We start from the raw sequence: 22,774 nt of genomic DNA, 5'->3' as shown, positions 1-22,774 counted from the left end.
GGACACAACTATGCGGTTTTCACTTTCACTTTGCATGTTTATAGCCTTCAAAGTAATTTAAAATAAAGGTTTTTTGGGCCGGCCTTGCAGCTTGTGGGGCCTTAGTTTCCTGATAGGAAGTGAACCTGCACTGTCTGTAATGAGAGCGCAGAGTCCTAACCACTGGACTGCTGGGGACCCAGAGGACTTGATATACTTGACCTCCTCCCCCCACCATCCCTGTCCCCTTCCCTCCCCTCTCCCTGTCATTTCTTCATTCAAAACCAATTCTGTGCCTTTCTCTATATGATGGTGGGTAGAGGAGAAGCATCTGGGTTTTTTGGGTCATCCATTTAATTTCTCCTCTTCTGTCCCTTTTCAACCTTTGACCATTAACCGAAGGAAAGATATGGGGGATGCAATGAGTTACTGCAATGAGGTTGGAGACCATGCCCAGGGTCAGAGTCCCTGAGTTTCCCCTTTGGGGATTAGACGTCAGTGGAGGGTTAAGTACGGTTCTGCAAGTCCAGGAAACGGTGGAGGAGGCGAGAAGGGCAAGATGACCAAGCCAACGAGGACATTGTTAAGAAATTTATTTGCAATTCTTGTTTTTTGTGTTTTTTTTGGTTTTGTTTTTTAAATAACATCATTCCTTAGATAAAAATGCAATCTTACAGGAATATACAGAGCGTCTCACAGAGATGGCCCTGAAGCTCTTCTCGACGCCCTGGCCTTTCTCGAGGAGAGAAGGGGCACGGGCGAGGCCGCCGACTCGGGTGATGACGGTTGCAAACTGTACATCAGTATTTACAGCACGAGAGGGCCCGCAAGGAGGTGTGGGGGACGTGGGGGGACGCCGCCTGTCTGAGAGCCAGCGTGATTCCGAGGGTGGGGGGCTGGGGCGGCCTCCAAGCCGGGACGAGAGGAGAAGAGGGGCTGTGTCTGGACCCTCCCGGATGGAGGACCTTGGCTGGGAGGCTTGAGGGGCATCCAAATAAAACAGGAAAGTAACGTCTGGTGCTTCACCAGCGGGAGCCTGCCACCCTCACTCTCAGTGGATATGTTTTCCACGGGTGGTTCTCACCGCCACATCACAGACTGGTCCAGACCTGCTCACCTGGGACATCTCAGCCTCGGAGCAGAGCTTCCTTGTACAGGACTCCGGAATAACGGGGATGCGGAGGGGGAAAAGCAGGAAGCAGGTCATCAGGTGGGAGGTCAAGGCCGGATTCTGAGGGTGGGGGGACGCACTTAATACAGGCAGGGCCCCCAGGGCCTCATGTCTGGGGCTCAGGGCCGCCTCGTGAGGGAGATCATGGCACTGGGCTGTTCGCTTACAAGCCATCTCCCTTGTCCCTGGTTCTGTTTCCCTTTCAAGTCTTGGCGTGGCTTCTCCATGGTGGAGGTGTTGGGTGGGGAGCTTGCACGCTGGGACCCATCTACGGACAGGAGCCTCCCCCGCCCGGCCCTGCTCCTGGAATCGGGACCCGCAGGAGCTGGGAGTGGGTGACAGAGGCCAGACCCCGTCTTCCTCATCCCGGCCCACAGACCCAAGGGCACCGAGGACGGTGGCATGGGAGCCTCGGGGTCGCGTGGTGAACAGGCACCACTGCGCCCAGACATGATCTGCAGACACGACCCCCCAACACGACAGTGTCTACCCCACAGCTGCTCTGATGTGACCTCAGAGAAAACTGTTTCTCACGCACAAGCGATCCCAGGTGGCGCACTGTTGTTAATTCACGCGGACTCAGTGTCCTGCTCTCTTTCCGAGAGCTGAATCCGAGTTAGACCACTTGTTCTGAAAACTGGGGACCTGAACGCCCCACAAAGGGCTGCCCCTGCGCTGCAGGAGGCTGCGGGCTCGACTGATCTCTCCTGTCACCTGGTGAACCAAGCCAGGGCCTGGGTGTCCCTGATTCCCTGCAGAAAGGGAGACTCCGGGGACAATCCTGCCTTGGGCTCTGCCCTGAGGCTCCAGCCATTGGCCCACCTCAGCCTCACAGCACATCCCGCATGTCCCGGGGCAACCGCCCAGGAGGGGTCTCTGCTGACACTCCAGGCAGCCCCCGGGCACCTTCCACCCACCCCGTGGCCTACTGTGGACCAAGTCTCCTGAGTTCACGGCAGGAAAACTTTGATTTTAGGGGTGGTGGAATGTTCTTGATGAAAGGCAACGACATTTAGTTTATAGTCACTCCAACGGGCACCTTTTCCCTGGGGTGGGGGGCACTTCTGCTTCTCTCCGTGGCCAGTGCTCAGCCTTGTGAGAGGAGGATCAGCCTGGGAGGGCCAGCGCTGCCCGTCAGGTGTGTGTGCACGTGAGTGTGCGTGCCCATGCGTGCACGTGCAGGTGAGTGCGTGTGTACATGAGCATGTGTAGATGTGTGCATGGGCACGCCTCAAGTATCTCCCTGACAACAGGAAACCAGGCAGAAACCCATTTAACTGATAGTTTGCTCTCTGGCCCCAAAAGGCAGCGCTTTGTTGCTTTGACATAAAAATAAATAAATAAATAAAGACACAAAGAAACTACGTCAGAGTCGGCTCGTGGGGGGGCCCCCCTCTCACCCAACCGGGGGAGGGAAAACGGGGGTGGGGGTGGGGGGAGCACCGGGAGAGGGAGGGAGGTCCCCCTGACGGTACAGCTGCTGGGAAAGCTGGACACTGGCTTCCCGGGGTGACCTCAGGTCGCCTCTCCCCGTGCCCCCACCCCCCCACCTTCAGGGCCCACGGCCCACGTGTGGGAGGGGGTTCTGCAGAGAAGGGGGCCGGGGTGGGGGCAGACACCACACATGTCTGGAGGGTGGTTCAGCTGGGAAATAAGCTGGAGCAGAATTTTATTTTTTCTTCTTCTGAAGCAGATCTTGGGGGCTCGGCCCCTCTACTGTCCCTGCCAAGGCAGGAGGTCACCACAGATGTTTCCATGAAAAGAAGCCGCAGACACGGGGGTCAAACAGGCCCTGGGTCCCCATTTCCCTTCGGATCTGTGCTGGTGCTCGCCGCAGACCAGCGCTCTGGTCGGAGTGACGGGGGGGCCTGGAGGGTGGACGCCAGGTCTCCCTTCCCTGGCTGTTTCTGCCTCTCAGACATAACGTGCCTGTCCCTGCAGGCTCCTCGGGGAGTCGGGGAGAGGCCACCCCTGTCCTTAGCCACATCTGTGATGAGGTGTGCCGAGGCTGCCAGCACTGACCCTCCCCTCCTCCTCCGCCTCCTCCCTATGCTGCTCTAAGTCCCTTCTGTTTCCTGGCCTTTGGGGTGGGGGCACGTGCTATCATCCGCCCCCTGGAAAAGCCTCACCCCATGACCTCCAAGCTTTCCCTTCCAGGGGCTCATTTTCCTCAGAAAGACACTTCGTCGGCCTTGGAGGGCGAGGTGCTCTTAGCTGACCGCTGGGGAGATGGTCTGAGGGGAGGACGGTGGGGAGGACGCGATGGGCAGCTCCTGGTGACCCCCAGAGCTCGGAAGCCGGAGCACAGAGGAAGATAAAGACGGGGTGCACAAGACTCTGGGGTCCAGCCAGACTGAGAAGATGAGGGAAGCGACTTGAACAAAGAGCCTCTGAACCAAAGCAGAAAAAAATGCATGAATTGAGCTGAAATCTGGGGGGATAAAATCACCCTTTCTTGCCCAAGACCAAAAAGAACTTTCTAGGAGGGGGTGGGAAGGAGACAAGCTCCTGAGTAACTGTAAGATCAAGGTGGAAACAAGAGGTTGCCTGTCGGGGGACAAACACAAGCCAGGTTCACGAACCCTGGACCCAAACTCTTCAGGCGTGTAGGGTCCTCGGCCACTGTGGCTTTTCTCCGGCCACCCAGGGGTTTCAGAAGACCCGACGGCTCTGCTTTTGAGACGGCTCTAAGTCAGGTGTAGAGATGAAGACCACGCTGTGGACGAGGCTCAGGAGGACAGGTGTCACTTGTCCGTCCCTCGCTAGCCGGGCCTGCACGCAGGCCCAGGGAGACCCTTCCCTGGACAGGTCTTCCCAACAGACGAGCAGGCAGTGAGAAGGCCTGTGCTGCGAGATGGGGTGAGGGTGCCCTTGGCAGAGCCCAGCACGAGCTGGCCAGTGAGACTTGGTGACACAGATGGCAAGTGCAAAACAAAAACGAAAGGCAATACGAGGAGGCCATGTGTGTGCGGGTGTGCGGGGGAGGTCCGCTGAGAGCCCATATTTCTAACCGGGGGCCAAACGTACAGCGGGAACCAGGCACCACGGCCGAAAGGCTCTGTTCTCCACTGGAGCTAACATCTTAGTGGCCGAGGCAGACACAGGGAAAGTGGACAAGGGACTCGAACGAAATGTCTAGAAGACCACGGTGGCACCGAGAAGAAGCCCGAGATGGGAAGGGCTGGGCCTGGAGCAACAGGGCGCAGCCTGCTGTCCCCAGACTGTTCACTGGGGGCTGAGCATCAGTCCATCACAGGAAAATCAGTCCATCACAGCAAAGCACATCTTTATGGAGGAATGGGCTGCTCACCCGAGTCAGTGCTGAGAGGGGCTGGGCGAGCCCGGGATCGGAGGTGACTCGACGGGGAGGGTCTAGATGAATGCTTGGATCCTGTTTCCCCAAACTGGGCACGTTTCAACGATCACTGCTGGAATCTGCTTGAGGATTCAGCACCCAACAGAGATGCCCCTCCAGGGCCTCTGGTCCCACCCTCACCACCAGCTTCCCATGCACTACCCTCGATCCTGGTCCCTCCACGGTCCATGACGGCGGACCCTGGAGGAGACCCTGAAGGTGGAGAAGTGAGCCGGATGCACTTGGCTTTGGACAGACGAGATGTCAACCTGCTGCCTGGCTCCAGCCCCTGCTGTCTAGCTGAGGACGCCCTCTCTTCCACCCTCCTGGTCAGTGGACACATTCCTAAGGAACGCTTGTGCTGGGGCATGCCTAACAGTGAGGTGAGCCACCTCTCCTGGGGGAGGGGCCCCTATGCCTGCCTGTGATGGAAGAGGCTGGTCAGGGCACCCCACGACCCCTCACGGTGCGGGGCTGTCCCTGGAGAAATCCCAAATCCAAGAACCGGGGCAGAGGGACAGAGTGAGGGTGGAATAGATGAGTCCTGGTCTCTCAAAGCAAGATACGGATACACCTACACCCAGGCTGGGGAAAATGGAGGCAAACGGAAGCGAACACAAGATATGCAAAACAGCGATGCCCAAGCCTGCGTGGGACCCCCACGGGTGGTGCCGGCACTCGTCACGCAACCGAGAGGAAGAACTGTCCCATTTCCCAGCTACACGTAGAAAAGCACTTAAGAGCTCAAAGGTAAGGCTTGTCACACTCCAAATACAAAATGATTTACTTACATGCAGCAAATATACAAGAAGTGAATTCAAAAACAAACTTAATTCATTATATTCGCTTGGCACAATTGCAATTCAGTTTTAAAAAAATATTTGTAAAATACTGAGACTGACCTGAATTCAAGTATAACGGTCTCTTCAGCAGAAACACCATCAACGCAGTGAAACGTCACATAGAACAAATCGAAGCGAAAAGCCTTCTGAGTTTCTCCCTTAAATTTCTGTGTGGTTTTTTTAAATACAGTTTTAATGCCAACACAACTCACAATTGTATTTTTAAAATGAATATTATTGCATTGTTTTTGCATATCTTGTGGGACAGAAAATGCAGTTACTGATTCCCGTTTCAGAAGCGGAGACAGTGGTTTGTTTTTGCTTTCGAACGGCCCCAGATTCAGGCCTCCCCACAGCTGAGCCTGAAGGGGACCTGCAGGAGGCCTGGTGGCTGCAGACGGGCCCCCACCACACACACACCACCCGCCGCACACACGGCACACACACTCGCAGAGGCCCCGGGCACCCACTACTATACACACTTGTGCAAGACCCTACACCTTTAAATTAGGAAACCAAACCAAAAAAATCTTGTCACTACCTGCGGAAATTATAACAAATTATTGGGTGTACATGATGGCTGACAAAACCCTCCTACGGCGGCTCAGCTGAATCCTCTGCAGAAAAAGAAACCGACCACTAAATAACACAAACAAAACCAAATCCAATCTACATTTGCAAAAGTGAAGACAGTAAGGTGCGTGGCTGCAAAACTTTGTAAACACTCATCTTTCTCCCCTCCCCCTGGGAAAACAAAATTATATACTAAAAAAAAAAAAAAAACCCAAATGAAAACTGCAACATGCTGTCAAGAAAAATGTCAAATCCCAAAACAAAAGCGCGCTGGACAGTCACCACCGGTCTTGTCCCGGCGGCACGCCCGCTCCCCTGGCCCCATGACTGTGGCCTGGCAGGAAGGGTCCAGACACAGGTGGTGTGGGTGGCCATGGCCGGCCTCCTCCTCCCCAGGGGCGGGCCGGGTCCTCTTTCCTTCTGTGGACGCACAGGGCCCTGGCTCTATGGGGACAGTGAGGCTCATACAGAATATGTGCAAAATGAGTTTTTTACAAGCAAAGTTGAAAGACACCCGTTTAGCATAGGGTCCTTTGGGTGAGGGCTGGGGAGCCAAGGCGGACCCCTCCCTGGTGCCCGCGCCCCCGCCCCCACCGCCCCCCGCCGGACACGGACTGCGGCTGCTTCTCTCCTGGCCACCGACTTGGTCTTGTCCCCACGAAATGAATGAAGACGCTGTTCCGGTTAACTCCAGGCCGCGAGAACAGTGAGGCACTTCTGAAACGAACCCATTAGGAACATTGAGACAAATAAAAAGCCGGCGTCTCCGGCCCGGCTGCTACAGGCCGCTGGCGAAGGCCCTGCTGTCCCGGGGCTCCTCTGTGCCCTGGCGGGGCTCGGTGCTGGGCGCCCAGGCTGCGTCCTCCACGCCCCCCGCTCGGTCCGGCCCCGGGTCCCTGCAGTTTGCACAAGGGAGCAGTGTGCCGTTGGGGCTCTGCCCGGCACCCCCGCTGAGGATGTCGTCGGCCGCGCTCTCCATCTCCTCGATGGTCATGTCGCAGGCGTCGGCCAGCTCCTGCGTGGTGGCCTCGAGGAACCTGGGGTCCTGAGCAAACTGCCCCAATCCTTCCGAGATCAAGACCTGGGGAACAGAGACCGGCGACGTTACTCTGAGTCCAGTTCTTCCCCATGGGGCTGGCGCAGGGGCTTCTGAGGGGTCACGTGGGGAAGAGAGTGTGTGTATGCGTATATGTGTGTGCACATGGGTGTACATGTATGCATGTGCCTGCATGCCAGGAAGGAGTGTGACAGAGTGCCCCCAGGACACTCGGGTGTGCAGGCCTGAGGAGAGACCTCTGGCGGGGGGCACCATTGTCAAGTGCAGGCAGGCTGCATGCGTGGAGGAAGCGGGGGCCCTTGTCCTCCCCCAGTATCCTCCCCTGGAGGTGCCCTGAGCCCCCACGTGACTCTTTCCAGGAAACCTTCAGGCTCCTCTGGTGACACCTGGCCCAGTGCCCCTGGATGCATTTTGGGGCTGACGATCCTGGGACAATGTGGTGTGTGGTGTGTGTGTGTGGGTGTGTGTGGTGTGTGTGCGTGTGCAGAACACACCTGGCACCAGCCTGTTTGTCCTGAAGCACCTGCCCCCTTCCTGGTGGCCTCGGGGACGCAGCAGGTGAGCCTAGGAGTCCCCCTCCTGTCCAGTCTGCTCCCCACCTGCCTGGTCCCCTCCTCCCGCTCCGAGTTCCCTCACGGCCCTCTCCCTGCAGGGCTCCCCTGGTCTCCTGGCTGGTGTGACTGCTCTTCCTCAGCCGGCTGGGCACGCATGTGGACTGGAGACCTGAGTGAGTGTCTTTCTGGCCAAGAGACTTGATGTTCCATGTGCTTGGGAGAACCAGAGTCCCCTCTGTTCTGCCTGAACCCCCCACCGCCCAGCACTCGGGCAGTACCCAAGCACTCACCGCCTCCACCAGGCTGCTGGCACTGCCGTGGAACGGCCGGCCCTGGGGCCCTGCCGGGCTGGGCACAGTGAGTGACACGGGCCGGGCCCTCCGGGGGGTGCCGCTGACCCCGCAGGATGTGGGCTCCCCGACGTGGGGGTCGCAGTGGATGGATGGGAAGCTGCTGGTGAGCTTGTCGCTGGACTCGGCCCCCTCCAGCCGCAGGGTAGGCACGGGCCGTGGAGGCCAGGCCGGGCCAGGTGTGGCAGGGGGCGTGAGGCGTGGTGGGGGGAGGGTCCCGGGGGGATGGCTTCTCTGCAGGAGGGGGCTCAGGCCCGCCACTGCCAGCGCCTGTGGACAGGATGGGAGAGTGTGAGCCCTGTCCCTGTCTCTGACCCTTCCCGGCACTTGCACCCTCGAGGTCACGCACCCAGACCCAGAGCTCGTCTCAACTGCCCTAACAGACCTTGTGACTATCAGTCAGCCGGGATCCTTCTCCCCTGAGCTCAGAAGGCCAAGGCCTGGTGGGCTAACGGTCATCTTCCCTATAGTCCCAGCCCTGCCCCTGTTAGCTGTGTATTCTCTCCACCAGCTCTGACGTGATGGGCCATGGGGAGCGACACTGCCTGGAGGGGAGGCCCAGCCCGAGGGCCAGAGAGGGGAGCGTGGCCCACGGGTCAGAGGGGAGCACGAAAGCAGAACGGGAGGATGCAAAGAGAGGGAGGATCTTCCTTCGGGCACCATCAGCAGAGATGGAGAGACCAGCTCCTAGGAATCCCTCAGCAGTGCACGTGGTGTCTCCCAGCCTGCCGGCCTCCCCTCCTGGGGCCTCCAGAGAGCTGCTGACATTCCAGAAAGCCCCACGGAGACCATGTGTCCTCCGGTGACAGCACTCAGGCTGAGCAAAACCTGAGCAGAAGTGCCCTCACCCAGGCAGAACCACTCTGCCTGTCTTGTACTGGCTATAAGCCGTGATGGGCACCGAACACCTTTGGGATAAAAAAGCCATTTGAAGTAAGAGCCCGTGATAAGGAAGTGTAATCAAGGAGATGAGAAGGTGGGGGAGAGTCCAGTTTAGACCCTGATTTGCCTGGAGGAGAGAGACCGGCCTTGGGGATTGTTCAGCTGTTGGAAACCTCTGTCGGGCCTAAGGTCCTAAGAGAAGCTTGAAGCTGGGGTCTTGGGTTTCACCCCCTCATTTGGCGTCACTCAGGCCAAGAGCCACTTCAACTACTGAATCTGCCTGGACCTGCTCTCCTGACATATCTTTGCCCTGACCATGCTGCTGGAAGGTCCTTTGGTTATTTCCATATTTCACAGATGGAATTTTGTGCTGCTCAATGTCCAGGCTCTAGCTACGAGCAACAGTTAGTTCTGGGAGGGGAACAGCTGGCCACTGGAGGGAGATGAGAGCTGCTGGTCCTTCCACCCTCCCAGGGGCTCTCCAGAACCACTTGGGTGTCCTGCCTGGGGGTACACGGTCCTCGGGTGCGCAGAGCCCTTCCCCAGGGGCTATTCGGGCAGGGCAGGGGACGCAGCAGCGGTGTGGGACAGGAAGGGTGACTGGGGGTCCGGAGGTCTGCTCCTCTTCACAGGGAAGCCAGCCCGTGGGGGAGGGGTAGCCTGTCTCCAGGTGGGGCTACCTGATGGTGAACCAGGTGCAAAGGCAGGACTGTCTTCTGAGAGACGTCTCCCCCGGGATTCTTCTGTCGCTTCAGACATTCAAGGTGGAAGGAGGCCCTTCGACCTGCACACGAGTGATGACTCAGCAAGGAAAGAGGACGTGGCTGCGACAGCTCACACCCAGGGATGGGCGAGGATGTGCCCCCGCCAGAAATGTAGCGTTAGCACACGTCCAGTCCCAGGCCAGCTCCACCCTGGGGCCCACGCGGGAGGCCTTTGCAGCCAGGCCTTGACATTCCTTGGTCACTCCTGCGTGCCTTGTCATCACCGGGGAGGGGGTGACCGCCTCTAGAGAAGGGGGTGGGGTTACCTAGGGAGGCGGAGCGCAGGAAGCCCCTCTTTGGGGACAGACGGACGTCCCTCCTGTCCTCTTCGGGGGGAGTCAGCTGCCGATTCTCGTCATCCTGGTAGGAGAGCCTGGAACAGAGCACTTGAGACAGTCACCCCAGGACGTCTGCTTCTCTCAGTGAGGGGACCCCCGACGCTGCTTTCTACAGGCTACGGGGCAGCAGAAGCTCCCGGCTCCTCTCGTCTGTTCCCTATGTGCCCCCACGCCTCTGATGCTGGTAGGTGTGGACAAGTTGGTCACCGTTGTTGAGAAAGCTGGAACACAGTTGTGGGCCCACAGCTTCTCTCTGGAATGACCTGGACTCCTCCGTGGTCACAGATGGATGCTGTCTATGCAGCCCCTCCCAGGATGAGCCTAAGCTTGTGCCTCCCCACACTGTCCCGGCCTGCCCACCCTTGGTCAGCGGGAGCACAAACGTGTGGTCAGTGGTGACAGATGGCTGGGGGACCTTGGGGTGTCTAGTCAGTCAATGGCTCCTGGACTTTCTGACAGGGACTCAGTGGGAAATGGCTCCTCCTGGCCTGGGGCTCACGATGGCCACACGCGAAGGCTGGACTCGGACCCCCAGGCTCCGTGCCTGCATCTACTGCGCCCGCGAGATGCTGCTCTGCCTGGGCCCAGGCCATGTCCCTGAAAACAGCCGCTGTGGGCCCGAGGCTGACTGCACAGGCCCCAGTGGGGCTGCCTCGGCACTCAGCCCTTCCTGTCGCCAACGAGGCCGCCACCCGTGCTCTCAGGGCAGCAGCTGTCCTCCTGGTGCGCTGACCACAAGCCAGGAAGGTGCTGGATAAAACCCGCCAGATGTTCCCCTTACCGTCAGCACGGTCACCCTCCTGTTGCACTGTCTTACTGTTCAGGTTGCCCCCACTCTTGAAGACCCAGCTTCTGGGTGACCCTGAGCCTCTCTGAATGTCTCACCCACACCTGGCAGTGGCCTGTGAGCACCGACCGTGCACGGAGGGCATAGGTGATGGTGAATGGCCGCGTAGTAATCCCTTCTCAGAATGTCAGAAGCCAGACGGGCGAGCAGTTCCCCGTGATGAAGCGTGTCTCTCAGGAAAGCATCTAACACAGCTTCAGCTTGGTGAACGCAACTTAACAGTCACAGGTTATATATAGAGTTATGAGACTTGGCAACAAAGCTTCACAAAACAGTGCTCCCTTTGTGACGCTGGCCACGCTACTTCCTGCTGTCCTGTCCTGTCCTGTGCTTCCTTTTTTTATTTTCATTTTCCTGTGCGTTCTTTTAGGAGTGCTGATTGTAACTGACTAAGCAAATGTCACAGCCCCCTCACAGGTCCGGATCTGCAGTTTAAAAACCCTTCCCCTGAACTGGCTCTGGTGTTCTCAGTTACGGCTGCCAACGGCGCCCTCTGCTGTCAGCTTTTTTATATGCAGTTTCAGGAAGAGAAAGTGAAAGTGAAAGTGAAGTCGCTCAGTACCCTGGGACTCTTTGAGAGCCCATAGACTGTAGCCTACCATAGACTGTAGCTTACAGGCTTCTCTGTCCATAGGATTTTCCAGGCAAGCGTACCGGAGTGGGTTGCCATTTCCTTCTCCAGGGGATCTTCCCAACCCAGGGATCAAACCCGGGTCTCCCGCATTGCAGGCAGACGCTTTACCCTCTGAGCCACCAGGGAAACCACTTAAATGTATGAAGTGAAGTGTTAGTCACTCAGTTGTGTCCGACTCTGCAACCCCATGGACTATAGTTCCCCAGGCTCCCCGGTCCATGGGATTCTCCAGGCAAGAATATTAGAGTGGGCTGCCATTCCCTTCTCCAGGGGATCTTCCCAACCCAGAGATCAAACCTGGGTCTACTGCATGGCAGGCAGATTCTTTACCGTCTGAGTCAGTCCAGGTATGCACGTGTGTATCTATTGAGCTTCACTGTAAACTATATTTACGATGTCTGGTCACAGTGAAAAAAGCTTAGGGAAACAACATTTAGATGTTTCCCTGGAAGCATCATTTCTCAAGCAAGCATCAGGCTAACCAGAGTGGGGGGCTTCCCTCCTCTTTGCAGCTGCCGGAGGAGGAGTCGGGGGCCCCTCCCCAGGGAGGGATGAGCTTACATCTCCGTGGAGACCAAGCTGGGCTCGCGGCTGTGCTCTGCATCCTCATCCAGGTGCACGGCATAGGTCTCGTCTCCAGGGGCCTCTTCCTGACACAGCATGGCTATCGGGCTGTCCCGGGAGGGGCACCTAAAGTGTCCAGAGTGGAGACAAAGGTCAGCAGCTGCCAGCCCCTCCCCTCCCCCAGCAGGTAAGGGTCCACACAACCACTGACGGACCCAGAAGTGTTCCCATTAGGGTTCCACGTTGGGGAGGGGCCTCGGGATTAGGGTCCAAGGAGATCTGAGTTCTGAGCTGGTTAGTTTCTCCCAGCACAAGTCACGTTGCCCACCCATGCCTCAGCGTCCCCACCAGCACAACTGTCTGTTTGTGTGGCTTTGGTTGTGACAAATGAAGCAGTTGATGACATGGTGCTTTGGAAGGTGGGGTGGTCAGATCTTACACAAGGGCTGGGGTGGGGGCAGGGAAGGGGCTGTCCCTCCTGCTGCTGTAGACAGTAGGGCCTGGGGGCACTTGCTGGGAGCTTCCTGGGGTCATAGCTGACATGCCTTGAGTTTGATGTTGATTCTTAGAGTCAAGCATGGAGAAGAGGCCTCACAAAGGGGCTTGCTCCTCTGAGCAGAGGGGCGTGAGCCTGAGTACCCTGAGCAGGAGCCTCCCTGAGCTGAGACCCTTCACACCAGAATGTGCCCTGGGCTGAGCTCTCCCCTGGGCCCTGGGCTTCTGTTCATTTGGTCATGTCATCTTTAGCTCTGGTCTCCGGCCCCCCTTTCCCGTTGTATCCATCTTTCTCCCTACAGGACCTGAGAGTTAGGGTCCCTTTATGCTCAGACTCACTGGGAATCTGGGAGTCATCACTGCTCATCTTCTCAGAATTGAGTGCGGGTCACTGTCCAGCTCTGACCTGGGGCCCATCAGCCACTCAGGGAGGGTCCGGGCAGTTCTCAGGGGAGGCCCTGACCTCCCTTGGAGGGGGTGCCCTCCCCCAGGTGAAGGACACATGAGATGGGAAGGCTCTCGCTGGCATGGAGGGTAGGGGGAGGGCATGGTGGGGCACACGGGGTGAGCTGGGGGTGGAGAGTCATAGCAGGCGGGCAGCACACCCTGGGGGCAGAGCTGGCCCGACCCCCACTCAGCGCTGAGCTGCAAGGGGAGGGATGTGGCCCAGGGCTGGGGCCTTGGTTAACTCAGGCGTGGTGGTGAAGGGGGCACGGACACCAAGGAGGGGAGCCTGCTTCTGGAAGGGACGAAGGCTGCTCAGGACACTGGTTGGGGGTTAGAGGTCACTTCTGGGCCCGAGCTCCTGCTGGCACTGCTGTCCTGCTCGGGTGAAGCAACCAGATCCCTCAGCCGTGGAACCCAGAGCTGCCAATGTAAATGCTGCCCGAGGCCCAGAGCGTGGGGTGGGCACCACCAGCCCAGCACATCCCAGCTGGGGGTCCCGGCTCATCGGGGAGCAGAGAGTGGAAGGAGAGAAAGGCCGGGGGCTGGAGACGCTGGCAGGATGGCCAGGAATCACCCCAGGCTGGAGCAGAGCCGGCGAGCACTCCAGAAAAGGGCCTCCTGCCTCCAGAAGAGGGGCCCGTCCCGGACTGGTTGGCCCCAAGGCCAGATTAGGGCAGAGACTTGAGGAGGGCCCGGGGGCCGGAGACTGCTGTGTCTCCAGGATGCGAACATCTCAGGGGTCGGGCCAGGGCTCCTCTGCCCCGTCTAGAGGTGGGCACCTCATGACATGTGCTGGCCAGTGGGGCCACGGTGCCTCCCTGAGCATCCACCTGCCCCCTGGCCAGGGTCCCGGCAGCAGCAGTGGTCCACCCCAGCTTGAGGGCCGAGAGGTGGGTCTCCGGCCAAACGCTGCTCCCCGAGTCCCTCTGTGCCCCCTGCTTACCTCTGGGAGCTGTGCCTCCACGCGGCCTCCTGCACCCGGATGGCAGGGGACAAGGGGGGCCCGCGGGCCTCCAAGGTGCCGACAGCACCGGAGTGGACAGCGGGGCGGGGGCGGCGGCCCAGGGCGGTGTTGTTGGCGTTGTTGATGTTGGCGTTGGAGCCCGCGGACGAGTAGCTGCTGGGGGTGAAGGTGGAATCCACCAGCTTCTCGTGGGAGGGGGACTCGGTGTCCCCCTGGCTGTTGCCTGCCTTGCTGATGTGCAGGGGCCGCTGGGTGGTGAAGGTCTGGGGGAAGGCGCCCCGGCCATCGCTGGGGTAGTAGCCCACGTGGTTGCCGAACAGGCCGCCGGCCCTCTGCGGGGGAAGAGAGACAGAGAGAGGGCGCTGGGTGAAGGCCCTGGCCCCCAGGGGAGGGAGGGAGCTCAATCGCGCTGGGCACCACCCAGCCGACCCGGCCTCTCACCCACGAGCCTGGCAGCTTGGAAGGGCCCAGGCAGTCCCCTGAGACCTCTGGGGGAACCACAGGTGGAGGGGTGACAGGACCTCGTTCCAGGACCAATGGGATGGGGGGCAGGCGCAGCGACTGTCTGGAATGGAGACCATTCCTTGGGGCGGGCAGGCTCGTGGGCGCCAAGACGCGGAGAAAGGGGCCAGAGGTGTCAAGGGGATTGACAGACAAGGACCCGGCTGGCTCAGTGAGCTGGAAACTGCGCTGGCCAAGCGGTACTGAGAATCACCACAGCAAGTACGGCAACCAAGGCCTCCTTCCCTGGAGAGTCTTCGATTTCAAATTTGGAGTCCGTGTTTCTCCCAGCTTCCCTCCCTGTCCTGGGCAAGGAGCCTCTGCCAGGCTGGGGTCTCCCAGGTCACGCTGACACGCTAGCGTGTCCCTGAGCCATGCAGTGAGGGACGTTTCACAGTCATGGGGAGGAGAATGGCAAGGACAGGACGGCCTCAGGGTCCGGGCCCCTCTCACCCCGTGTTCCTGCCGCCTGGGAGCCTGGCGGGGCTGGGAGGGCAGGGTGAGCACCTGTGGCTTAGATCTGGGCGGCAGTGTCTCATTCGCTGTGGGGTTTTTAGCCGAGTGCCTTGGGGTTCGTGAAGAGATCTGGGTACAAGGGCCTCAGAATCCCAGCGGGCTCTAGTTTTCACAGTTAGTACTGCTGGCAGCCTCAGTACCCAGCAAGGTGGGGGGCCGGAGGGGATGCTTGGGACTGGAGACCTCATGGTCCAAGTCCAGGTCACCACTGGCTTCCAGGTGCCTGCTGCCTGATACTGCACGTCTTCTGATTTTTGCAAGAGGCTGGAAGTCTAGATTTTTTGAATGAGCCATGCATTCAAAGGTTGGCAGACAAGATAGGCCTGTGGCTTAAACGTGGCCCCAAGGCCACCACTTTGCAATGTGTAACGAAGAAGCGTCTCCTCAGAAGCCCTTCCTTAGGAAAATGGCTTCTTGCTCCTCCAGGGGATGCTCTGTGAGCTTGAGAAGGACTAGGCTTTGATGGAGGCTGAGGGAGGGGGGTGGGGAGAGCTGAGGGGAGTGGCAGGGGTGGGGTGGGGAGAGCTGAGGGGAGTGGCAGGGGTGGGGTGGGGAGAGCTGGGAGGAGTGGCAGGGGTGGGGGGGGGAGAGCTGAGGGGAGAGGCAGGGGTGGGGGGGGGAGAGCTGAGGGGAGAGGCAGGGGTTGGGGGGGGAGAGCTGAGGGGAGTGGCAGGGGTGGGGTGGGGAGAGCTGGGAGGAGTGGCAGGGGTGGGGTGGGGAGAGCTGAGGGGAGTGGCAGGGGTGGGGTGGGGAGAGCTGAGGGGAGTGGCAGGGGTGGGGTGGGGAGAGCTGGGAGGAGTGGCAGGGGTGGGGTGGGGAGAGCTGAGGGGAGTGGCAGGGGTGGGGTGGGGAGAGCTGAGGGGAGTGGCAGGGGTGGGGTGGGGAGAGCTGGGAGGAGTGGCAGGGGTGGGGTGGGGAGAGCTGAGGGGAGTGGCAGGGGTGGGGTGGGGAGAGCTGAGGGGAGTGGCAGGGGTGGGGTGGGGAGAGCTGGGAGGAGTGGCAGGGGTGGGGTGGGGAGAGCTGGGAGGAGAGGCAGGGGTGGGGGGGGGAGAGCTGAGGGGAGTGGCAGGGGTGGGGTGGGGAGAGCTGAGGGGAGTGGCAGGGGTGGGGTGGGGAGAGCTGGGAGGAGAGGTGAGGGGAGGGGAGGGAGAGGGATGGGAGAACTCGGGGGACAGGGCTGGTTCTACCACAGACCCAGGGCTTTTTCCTCGGGTTCAGGACACTCACCCTCCTGCCCCAAACCCAGCTTATGGAGGCTGTAGACTGCGGCCAGAGTGCCCACCTACCCTGAAGATGTCATCTTCTGAGGCCGCAGACACCGCCTCCTTCATGGCCTTGTCCAGCTCCTCCTCGGCGGTCAGGTCCCCAGAGATGGCCCGGCGGATCTCGGGCCCCAGGTCGTGCAGGGTGCGCAGGCCAGCCTGGGCCAAGGGGACAGGGTGTGAGGGCCCAGGCGCCCACCCGACCCGCCACCCACCTTCCCCTCTGCTTCTCCTCAAGGAGGCCAGCTCCGGGGGTCCACAGGGGGCGCAGGCACGTTGGGGGGCAGTCTCAGAGACATCAGCAGACCCCCAGGCTTTCCCCCCACTCCCTGAACTCAGGGGGGCTGAGAGTCCAGGGCAGCGGGTGCAGCAGGCAGGGCGGGAGGGAAGGGTCCCCCTGCGGGCTCGGAATTTCAGGAAGGGACCCGTGGGAGCTTGGGGCCTGGTGGAGCTGGGAGGAGGTGCCAGGCCTCCAGGGGCAAGGGCCCCTCACCTGCAGGGACAGGGCGTTCCTCTGGGAGGGCTTGCCCACCAGGCCTTGCTCTTTGCGCTTCTTGAACTTCCGGAAATACTCTTGGATCAGGAAAGTAGCGTAAAACTTGCCCACCGTGACCTCGTCATCTGAGAGCCAAGGGAGGACAGGGTTGGAGGTAAATGGGGGCTTGGACCCTGTCCGAGTGTCCTCAGCTTCTTAGGTTTTCTCAGTTTAACTTTTTTAAACTGATAAGAACAGATACAACACTTGATCTTAGTCAAAAGGTTGAGAAGCGATCAATTTAATTTTTTTGAGAAGACACTCTCCACGCACATGGTTGAAAAAGACAAAAATATACAAAAAGACCTGTGTACAGTGAAGGGTAGCCCTTCCACTCCCGTTTCCTTTCAGATAACCTTTCTCATTCATTTCCTGAGTATTTTCCCAGAGATTCTTTATGCAAATACTTTCTGCAAGTAAGCAAATATATTCCTGCACGCGTGCTCAGTTGCTTCAGTCGTGCCTAATTCTTTGCGGTCCTACGGACTGTAGCCCACCAGCCTCCTCTGTCCATGGGACTCTCCAGGCAAGAATACTGGAGTGGATAACCATTCCCTTCTCCAGGGGATCTTCCCAACCCGGAGATCATACCTGAGTCTCCTGCAGTTCCTACATTGAAGGAGAGTCTTTACTGCTGAGCCACCAGGGAAGCCCCAAATATATTATTATCCTCTCCTTTCTCACAGAAAAATTAGCATATCATCAAAATGATTTCCCACCTTGCTTTTAAAACTTAACTGAGCTTGCTAACTGACTTCTGTGATCCCGAAGCTCCAGGTGCCCACAGCTTTGGGCACAATTGCCCCTGAGCATGCATTCATTGAAAAACTTTGATTATATTGAGTCGGCCAGAAAGTTTGCTTGGGCTTTTCTGAAGGAGCATCTTACAGAAAAATCTGGATGAACTTTTCGGCCAATCCAACAATATATTTTGTATTAAAGTGTTATATTTTAGTAATTGTATATGCAGGACAGCTAGACAGGGTCGTCAAGGAGGAACAAAAAGGGGTCCCGGGGGCTCATAACCTGCCTCAGGAGGAATAAAAGAGGGGGTCCCGGGGGTTCTTCCTCCAGGGCCCTGTCATTCCCACAGCACCCAGCCGGGTGGGTTAGAGGAAAGCCTCTACCTTGCAGTTTGCTTGAAGTTCTCCCAAACCTGCAGGGATCCAGGGGCCTGCCTGGCTTCCCCAGTGACCTCAGGCTAGGACCAGGCTCCAGTCGGAACAGGCAGGTCTCCTGCAGGCTGAATGTGGGACCTGCACGTGCCCAGGGCAGCGGGGGGTACTCACCTCCTGCGGGGGGCACCACTTGGTCCAGCAGCTTCATGCTGGTCCGTTTCCAGATCTTCTTGATGATGGCCCGCAGCTCCTCATTGGCCTGTTCCAGGTTCCCTGTGGGGGGGACACAGGCTGACTGGCAGCTGTCCCCAGGGCCTCCGGTGGGCTGGGCTGGTCCCTGAGCGGGAGCCCACGTGGCTGCCCGAGGACTCTGCCCAGCGGCCCTGAACGTGGGTTCTGTCTCTTCCTCTGCAGGTTCCCGCGGCCCACCTCCGTGCCCTCTTGGCCAGCTCTCCCCTGCCCCCACCTATTGCTTGGCAGCCGGGGTGACCCTGCACCCCACTTGCGGCTTCTTCTCGTGGAGGCTGCCAGGGCCAGACTGAGCCCAATGGCGACCTGCCAGGAAGGCCACTGGGAGGAAGAGTGGTCCCCCTGCAGACCCGCGGAGGCGGGGGTCCATACCCGGGGGCCTCTGAGTCGAAGGCCTCTGTTGGGTCTCCTCCTGGGGAGGCAGCCAAACCTCGTATGGAGCAGAAACCAGAAGACGGGGTTCTGAGATCGGGGGCCCCTAGGGGTCTACTTTCTCAGAGAGCTGAGGCCCACAGCTGTCAGAGGGTACTGGGAGGCTGGCTGGGGCCAGCACACCCCTGGCTCCCGCCCATCACCACCAGTGCACGTTCCCTGCACGGCCCCAGGACTGAACACGGGGTCTCACCCTGCGATCAGGTGATGTGATACGATACACAGGCCCTGAGGGCAGGGAGGTTGTTCGGGGGGCCTGGGCTCACTCCAGGAGCCCTTCACAAGGGGGGGTGCTCTCAGGTGCAAACTCCCAGCTATAAAACACACACGTCCTGGGGATGTCAAGCACAGCATGGGAACTGCAGCAATATTGTGTTCTGTATCTGCAAGTTGCTTAGACAGGATCTTAAAAGTCCTCACCACAAGAAAAAAATTGTAACCTTGTGAGGTGATGAGTGTGGTCTAGATGTGTGGTGGTTGTTTTGCAATATAAACAAATAACAGGATCGTTATCTTGTTCACCTGAAACTAATGTAATGTTATATGTCACTTAGGCCTCAGCAAAAAACAGCACACAACAAAAAACAAACAAAAATCATGTGTGAAGTGGGCCAAAGACAAGGGAGGCCTCCTTGACTGCGTGGAGCTTGGGGCTGCAGCGGCCCAGCCGGAGCTGGTCTCAGTCTGCGGGGAGTGAGTCTGCTGACAGCCTGAGTGGGCTGGATGGGGAATCTCCCCTGACCCCCGGGAAGAGGACCCGTCCTGGTCAACAGGTTGATTTTGGCCTGGAGGCCCCTGAGCAGAGAAGTCGCTGCCTCGCGGCTGGACTCCAGACCTTCCGAGAGGGCGCCCACAGTGGCTGGGGTGACACGTGACTCGGCAGTGGGAGAGCAGGATGGGATGAGACGCCAGCCCTTTGCTGGTGGGTGAATTTCGTTTAATTCCTGGCTTGACTAGCTCCCGCGTGGCCAGCTTCTCTCTTGGTCTCAGGAGTGCATTCCTTGGGATGGGCTGTGCGTGTCTGGCTCTTCAGCTGGGACCTGCTTCGGTCTGACGAGTATCTTGACGACACTGATTCTGGGCTTCAGGCATCAGTGTTTCGCATTCTTCCACAGGATGAAAATGTACGTGCTCACTTTACATCAAGACTTCAGGACCACAGCATGCTCCTTTCAAGAGTCTTCATTTCTTCCCTCCTTGGAAAAACAAACCTTCCCTCTTGGACAGAATTGTAATCACAGTCATTGTGGAAAGTTTGGGAAAGGGAAGAAGGTAAAAGAAGTGAACAGAAGTCATGGCCGGGTCCAACACTTGTGGCAACCACAGCTAACATGTCAGCAAGCTTCCTTTTGAGCCCCTCTGGTCACACACGCATGTACACCCAACATGTATCCGTTCCAGTCTTTTGTCAGCAGAAACAGGACTGTTCATGCTTATTCCAACTTGACCTGTGGCCTTGGCCACTCTTCAGCCTGAGTTTCTTTTTATTGAGCAGCCATACTTGAACTACTAAGAGTTTTTCTTTTTTTTTATTATTAGCTCCTAATTTTGACATGGGTCTTGATGACCCTATTCTTGTTCTTCATCGTGGATATTTCTGTCATTTTGTGGGGGGATTTAGTTGAGGGAAGGAACCTCTTGGCTTGTCCACTGAACTGAATGCCACATGTCACCGCCTTCTTGTTTCACAAAGAAACTGAGATGGAGAGAGTGTCGTGTGTTGTCATAGTCTAGCCCCCTCGTCCTCCCGTCCAGGGCTCCTCTGGGAGATGGGGTGGGCAGCCTGAGACTCAGATCCAAAGGTCTGAAGGGAAAAACGACACGGCCGGGTTTTCTCTAGTGACTGTGCCGCTGGGTTTCAGACTTTGCCCAGGTGACCCATGCACGCGGCTGGCACAGGATGCAGACTCAGTGTTCAGGGCAGGTGCTGGGACTCCGTCTCAAGCACACCCCAGCTCCAAGAGTTGCTGCAGGAGGCTGGGAGCAGCCACAGCTCCCTAGGTGCACCTCTGCCCTCCCAGAGCAGTTCTGACACCAATTGGCCATGAAGACGGCGGGTCAGCACAGTCCAGCTGCTCCTGGCCACGGGCTGCTGCGGTACAAACCAGAAGATGGTCTCTGCCTCCAAGTGAAATGGCCCTGAACAAGTGCAGGGGGCTCTGACCCCACCTTCGGGCTGGCTGTGCACCTGTATGTGGGTGGGCCTGTGCTGACCTGGACCATGGTCACGTCCACTGTGACCCCTTCCTGATGAGACAAGGGTTTACTTTGCAAGGAAAGCTGAACATCTGAGATCCACCTGCAGCCGGTAAAGCCCCACAGTGCAAAGGCTCGGCCCGCTTCAGGAAGCGCTTACCTCCTGCCGTCTGAGCTTCACCTGAAGGGTCACTGGGAGAGTCTCTAAAAGTTACAGGCAAGGAGGCCACTCAAGGAACAAAGGCCGCCTGAGCAGGCCTGGTTCTGCTGATGTCCCCAGGGCAGGGGGTGGGGGAGGATCACGCTGGGCTGCAGCTCTGACACCCCAAGGGCCGGAGGCCCTGGGATACCGCAGGCGCCGAACTCTGCTCTGGCTGGTCCACTAGGGCTCCCAGATACCCCCATGACCTTACCTTCCGTCTTGATCCTCAGGGCCGTCCGGACCAGGGCAAACAGCGTGGCATTGAACATGACGGTCCCGTCGCTGTTCAGGGGCATGTTCATGGAGACTAGGCGCTGGGGAGGGGGCGCAGCAGTCAGCACAGCGGCTGGTTCTCGAAGGACCCGCCTGTGGAACCCCTGAGGTACCTCCAAGGCAGGAGGATGTGGGAGTGGGGTGGGGGGAGCCTCAAAACGTGTGCACGTCAACCCATGGTTCCTTCACTGTCTGAGGATGTATATGCAGCAGGAAGGAGCCCCAGTGCCTGTTTTGGCTCAGTCCTTTCTTTAGGCTCATGAGGACTACCGTCATCCCTGTAGAGGCTCACTGGCCTGCCAGGAGTACCCGGAGGTGTTTCGCCCCCCCCCATGCTGTGTCTCCCATGAGCCCAGTCCATCTCTTACTTTGCAAGCCACGCGGTGAGGGCACAGCTTCCCAAAACCCAGGGGGGGCTGAATCCGTCGGAGCAGGGTCACCACATCCAGGTGTTTGATGCGTCCCCTGGAAGAGGCAGGAGAGGAGGAAACGTCAGGGGGAAGGCCTAGGCCAGCAGCCCAGGACTCCTATGCCCAAGGGTGGGGTCTCCTGTGGGAGGAACTCTCCACAGTTGGACCCTAGTGATCAAACTGGTGCCGAGCTGTAGAACTGGGTGGTAAAACTCCAAAAACAATCTACATGTTTAGATTTCTAAGGAGCAATTTTCCATCAGTGCTATATTTCAGTAGGCAATGAAAGGTGGAAGGGATTTTAGCAGGCAATGAAATTCTCAGTATTTACTGCTGCTTTTATCAACCAACCATCTGACCATCTCACACTTTCCTGAGAGTCAACCAAACATGATGGCTGGACTGATGGACCTGTGGCAGGGATACAGCCAGGCCCTGCCCGGCCCAGACGCCCTGACTCAAGTACATACAGGTTGCTGCAACACCAGGATCGCCTGCCTGTTCAATGGAAAATAGCTGACATGGTCTTGACTCAGCCTAAGGCCTCCTATTGCTGGCCCTTGACCCTTGGCCCTGGCGTCCTGTGCAGGTCAGGATTTGCAGTGGGTCCGCCCAGTGCTAACCCGTCTTGACCCTCTTTCCCACATGTGGGCTGGGGGCTCAGGTTTCCCCAGGGCACTCACTTGGCTTCGGGGTCATACTCTGCCCAGATTCTTTTAAACTCGTCCAGGTGGTGGGGACCCAGGATGGACCAGTCCCTCGTCAGGTAGTCAAAGTTGTCCATGATGACGGCTACGAAGAGGTTGATAATCTGCAGAGGATGGGCGCGGAGAGCTGCCTCAGTGGCCCTTCCTGCACGTGGGGCTGTCAGGGCCACGTGCTCGGAGGCCAGCATTCCCGAAAGGCCAGCCATATGGCACCATGGAAACACCGGCTCCAGGGACATGGCTCTCTTGACTGAAGACCTGACCAGCTCCCCTCAGTGATGCGGCGTGAACCCCACTGTGGGCTGGCAGCTTCCCCTCACACCCAGCTGCCTGGCAGGGCTGCCAAGGACAGGGGACACTGTCTACCACCCTTCCCTCGCTCCTCATCAAAGTGCCAGAGATGCTGAAGCAGCCTCCTGTCCTCGGGGAGGAAGGTAGGAGCCAAGAATGGACGAGAAGGGTATGGCTGAGCTCACCCGGCCCAGCTCCTGCCCCTCCCAGCGTGTTGGACTGTTCCGGAGACGCAGCCTTGCCAGCCCGGCCGGGACCGCACACCC

At 58.5% G+C, this 22,774-nt stretch overlaps 1 protein-coding gene and 1 pseudogene across 14 annotated transcripts in view; both read right to left on the bottom strand.

Moving 5' to 3' along the window:
• Positions 1-555: 555 nt before the first annotated feature.
• Positions 556-22,774, bottom strand: part of CACNA1C (calcium voltage-gated channel subunit alpha1 C) — a 388,445-nt gene continuing 366,226 nt past the window's right edge. For all 14 annotated transcript variants that reach the window (XM_070453275.1, XM_070453261.1, XM_070453272.1 and 11 more), the window contains 12 exons: positions 22,194-22,321; positions 21,469-21,565; positions 21,039-21,141; positions 17,920-18,021; positions 16,589-16,716; positions 16,120-16,254; positions 13,796-14,148; positions 11,908-12,036; positions 9,794-9,900; positions 9,444-9,547; positions 7,822-8,151; positions 556-7,001 (listed from right to left, as the gene is read on the bottom strand). In XM_070453275.1, coding sequence (XP_070309376.1) covers positions 6,699-7,001; positions 7,822-8,151; positions 9,444-9,547; positions 9,794-9,900; positions 11,908-12,036; positions 13,796-14,148; positions 16,120-16,254; positions 16,589-16,716; positions 17,920-18,021; positions 21,039-21,141; positions 21,469-21,565; positions 22,194-22,321 — 2,019 coding nt within the window. In that variant the 3' untranslated portion in view covers positions 556-6,698. The remainder of the gene's footprint in view (positions 7,002-7,821; positions 8,152-9,443; positions 9,548-9,793; positions 9,901-11,907; positions 12,037-13,795; positions 14,149-16,119; positions 16,255-16,588; positions 16,717-17,919; positions 18,022-21,038; positions 21,142-21,468; positions 21,566-22,193; positions 22,322-22,774) is intronic.
• LOC139030725 (U2 spliceosomal RNA) lies at positions 16,662-16,867 on the bottom strand (annotated as a pseudogene).

This window comes from Odocoileus virginianus, chromosome 23 (assembly GCF_023699985.2).
Source record: "Odocoileus virginianus isolate 20LAN1187 ecotype Illinois chromosome 23, Ovbor_1.2, whole genome shotgun sequence".
NCBI lineage: Eukaryota > Metazoa > Chordata > Mammalia > Artiodactyla > Cervidae > Odocoileus > Odocoileus virginianus.
Note: the sequence above shows the minus strand (reverse complement) of the source record. Positions and strands in the feature narration are given on the sequence as shown.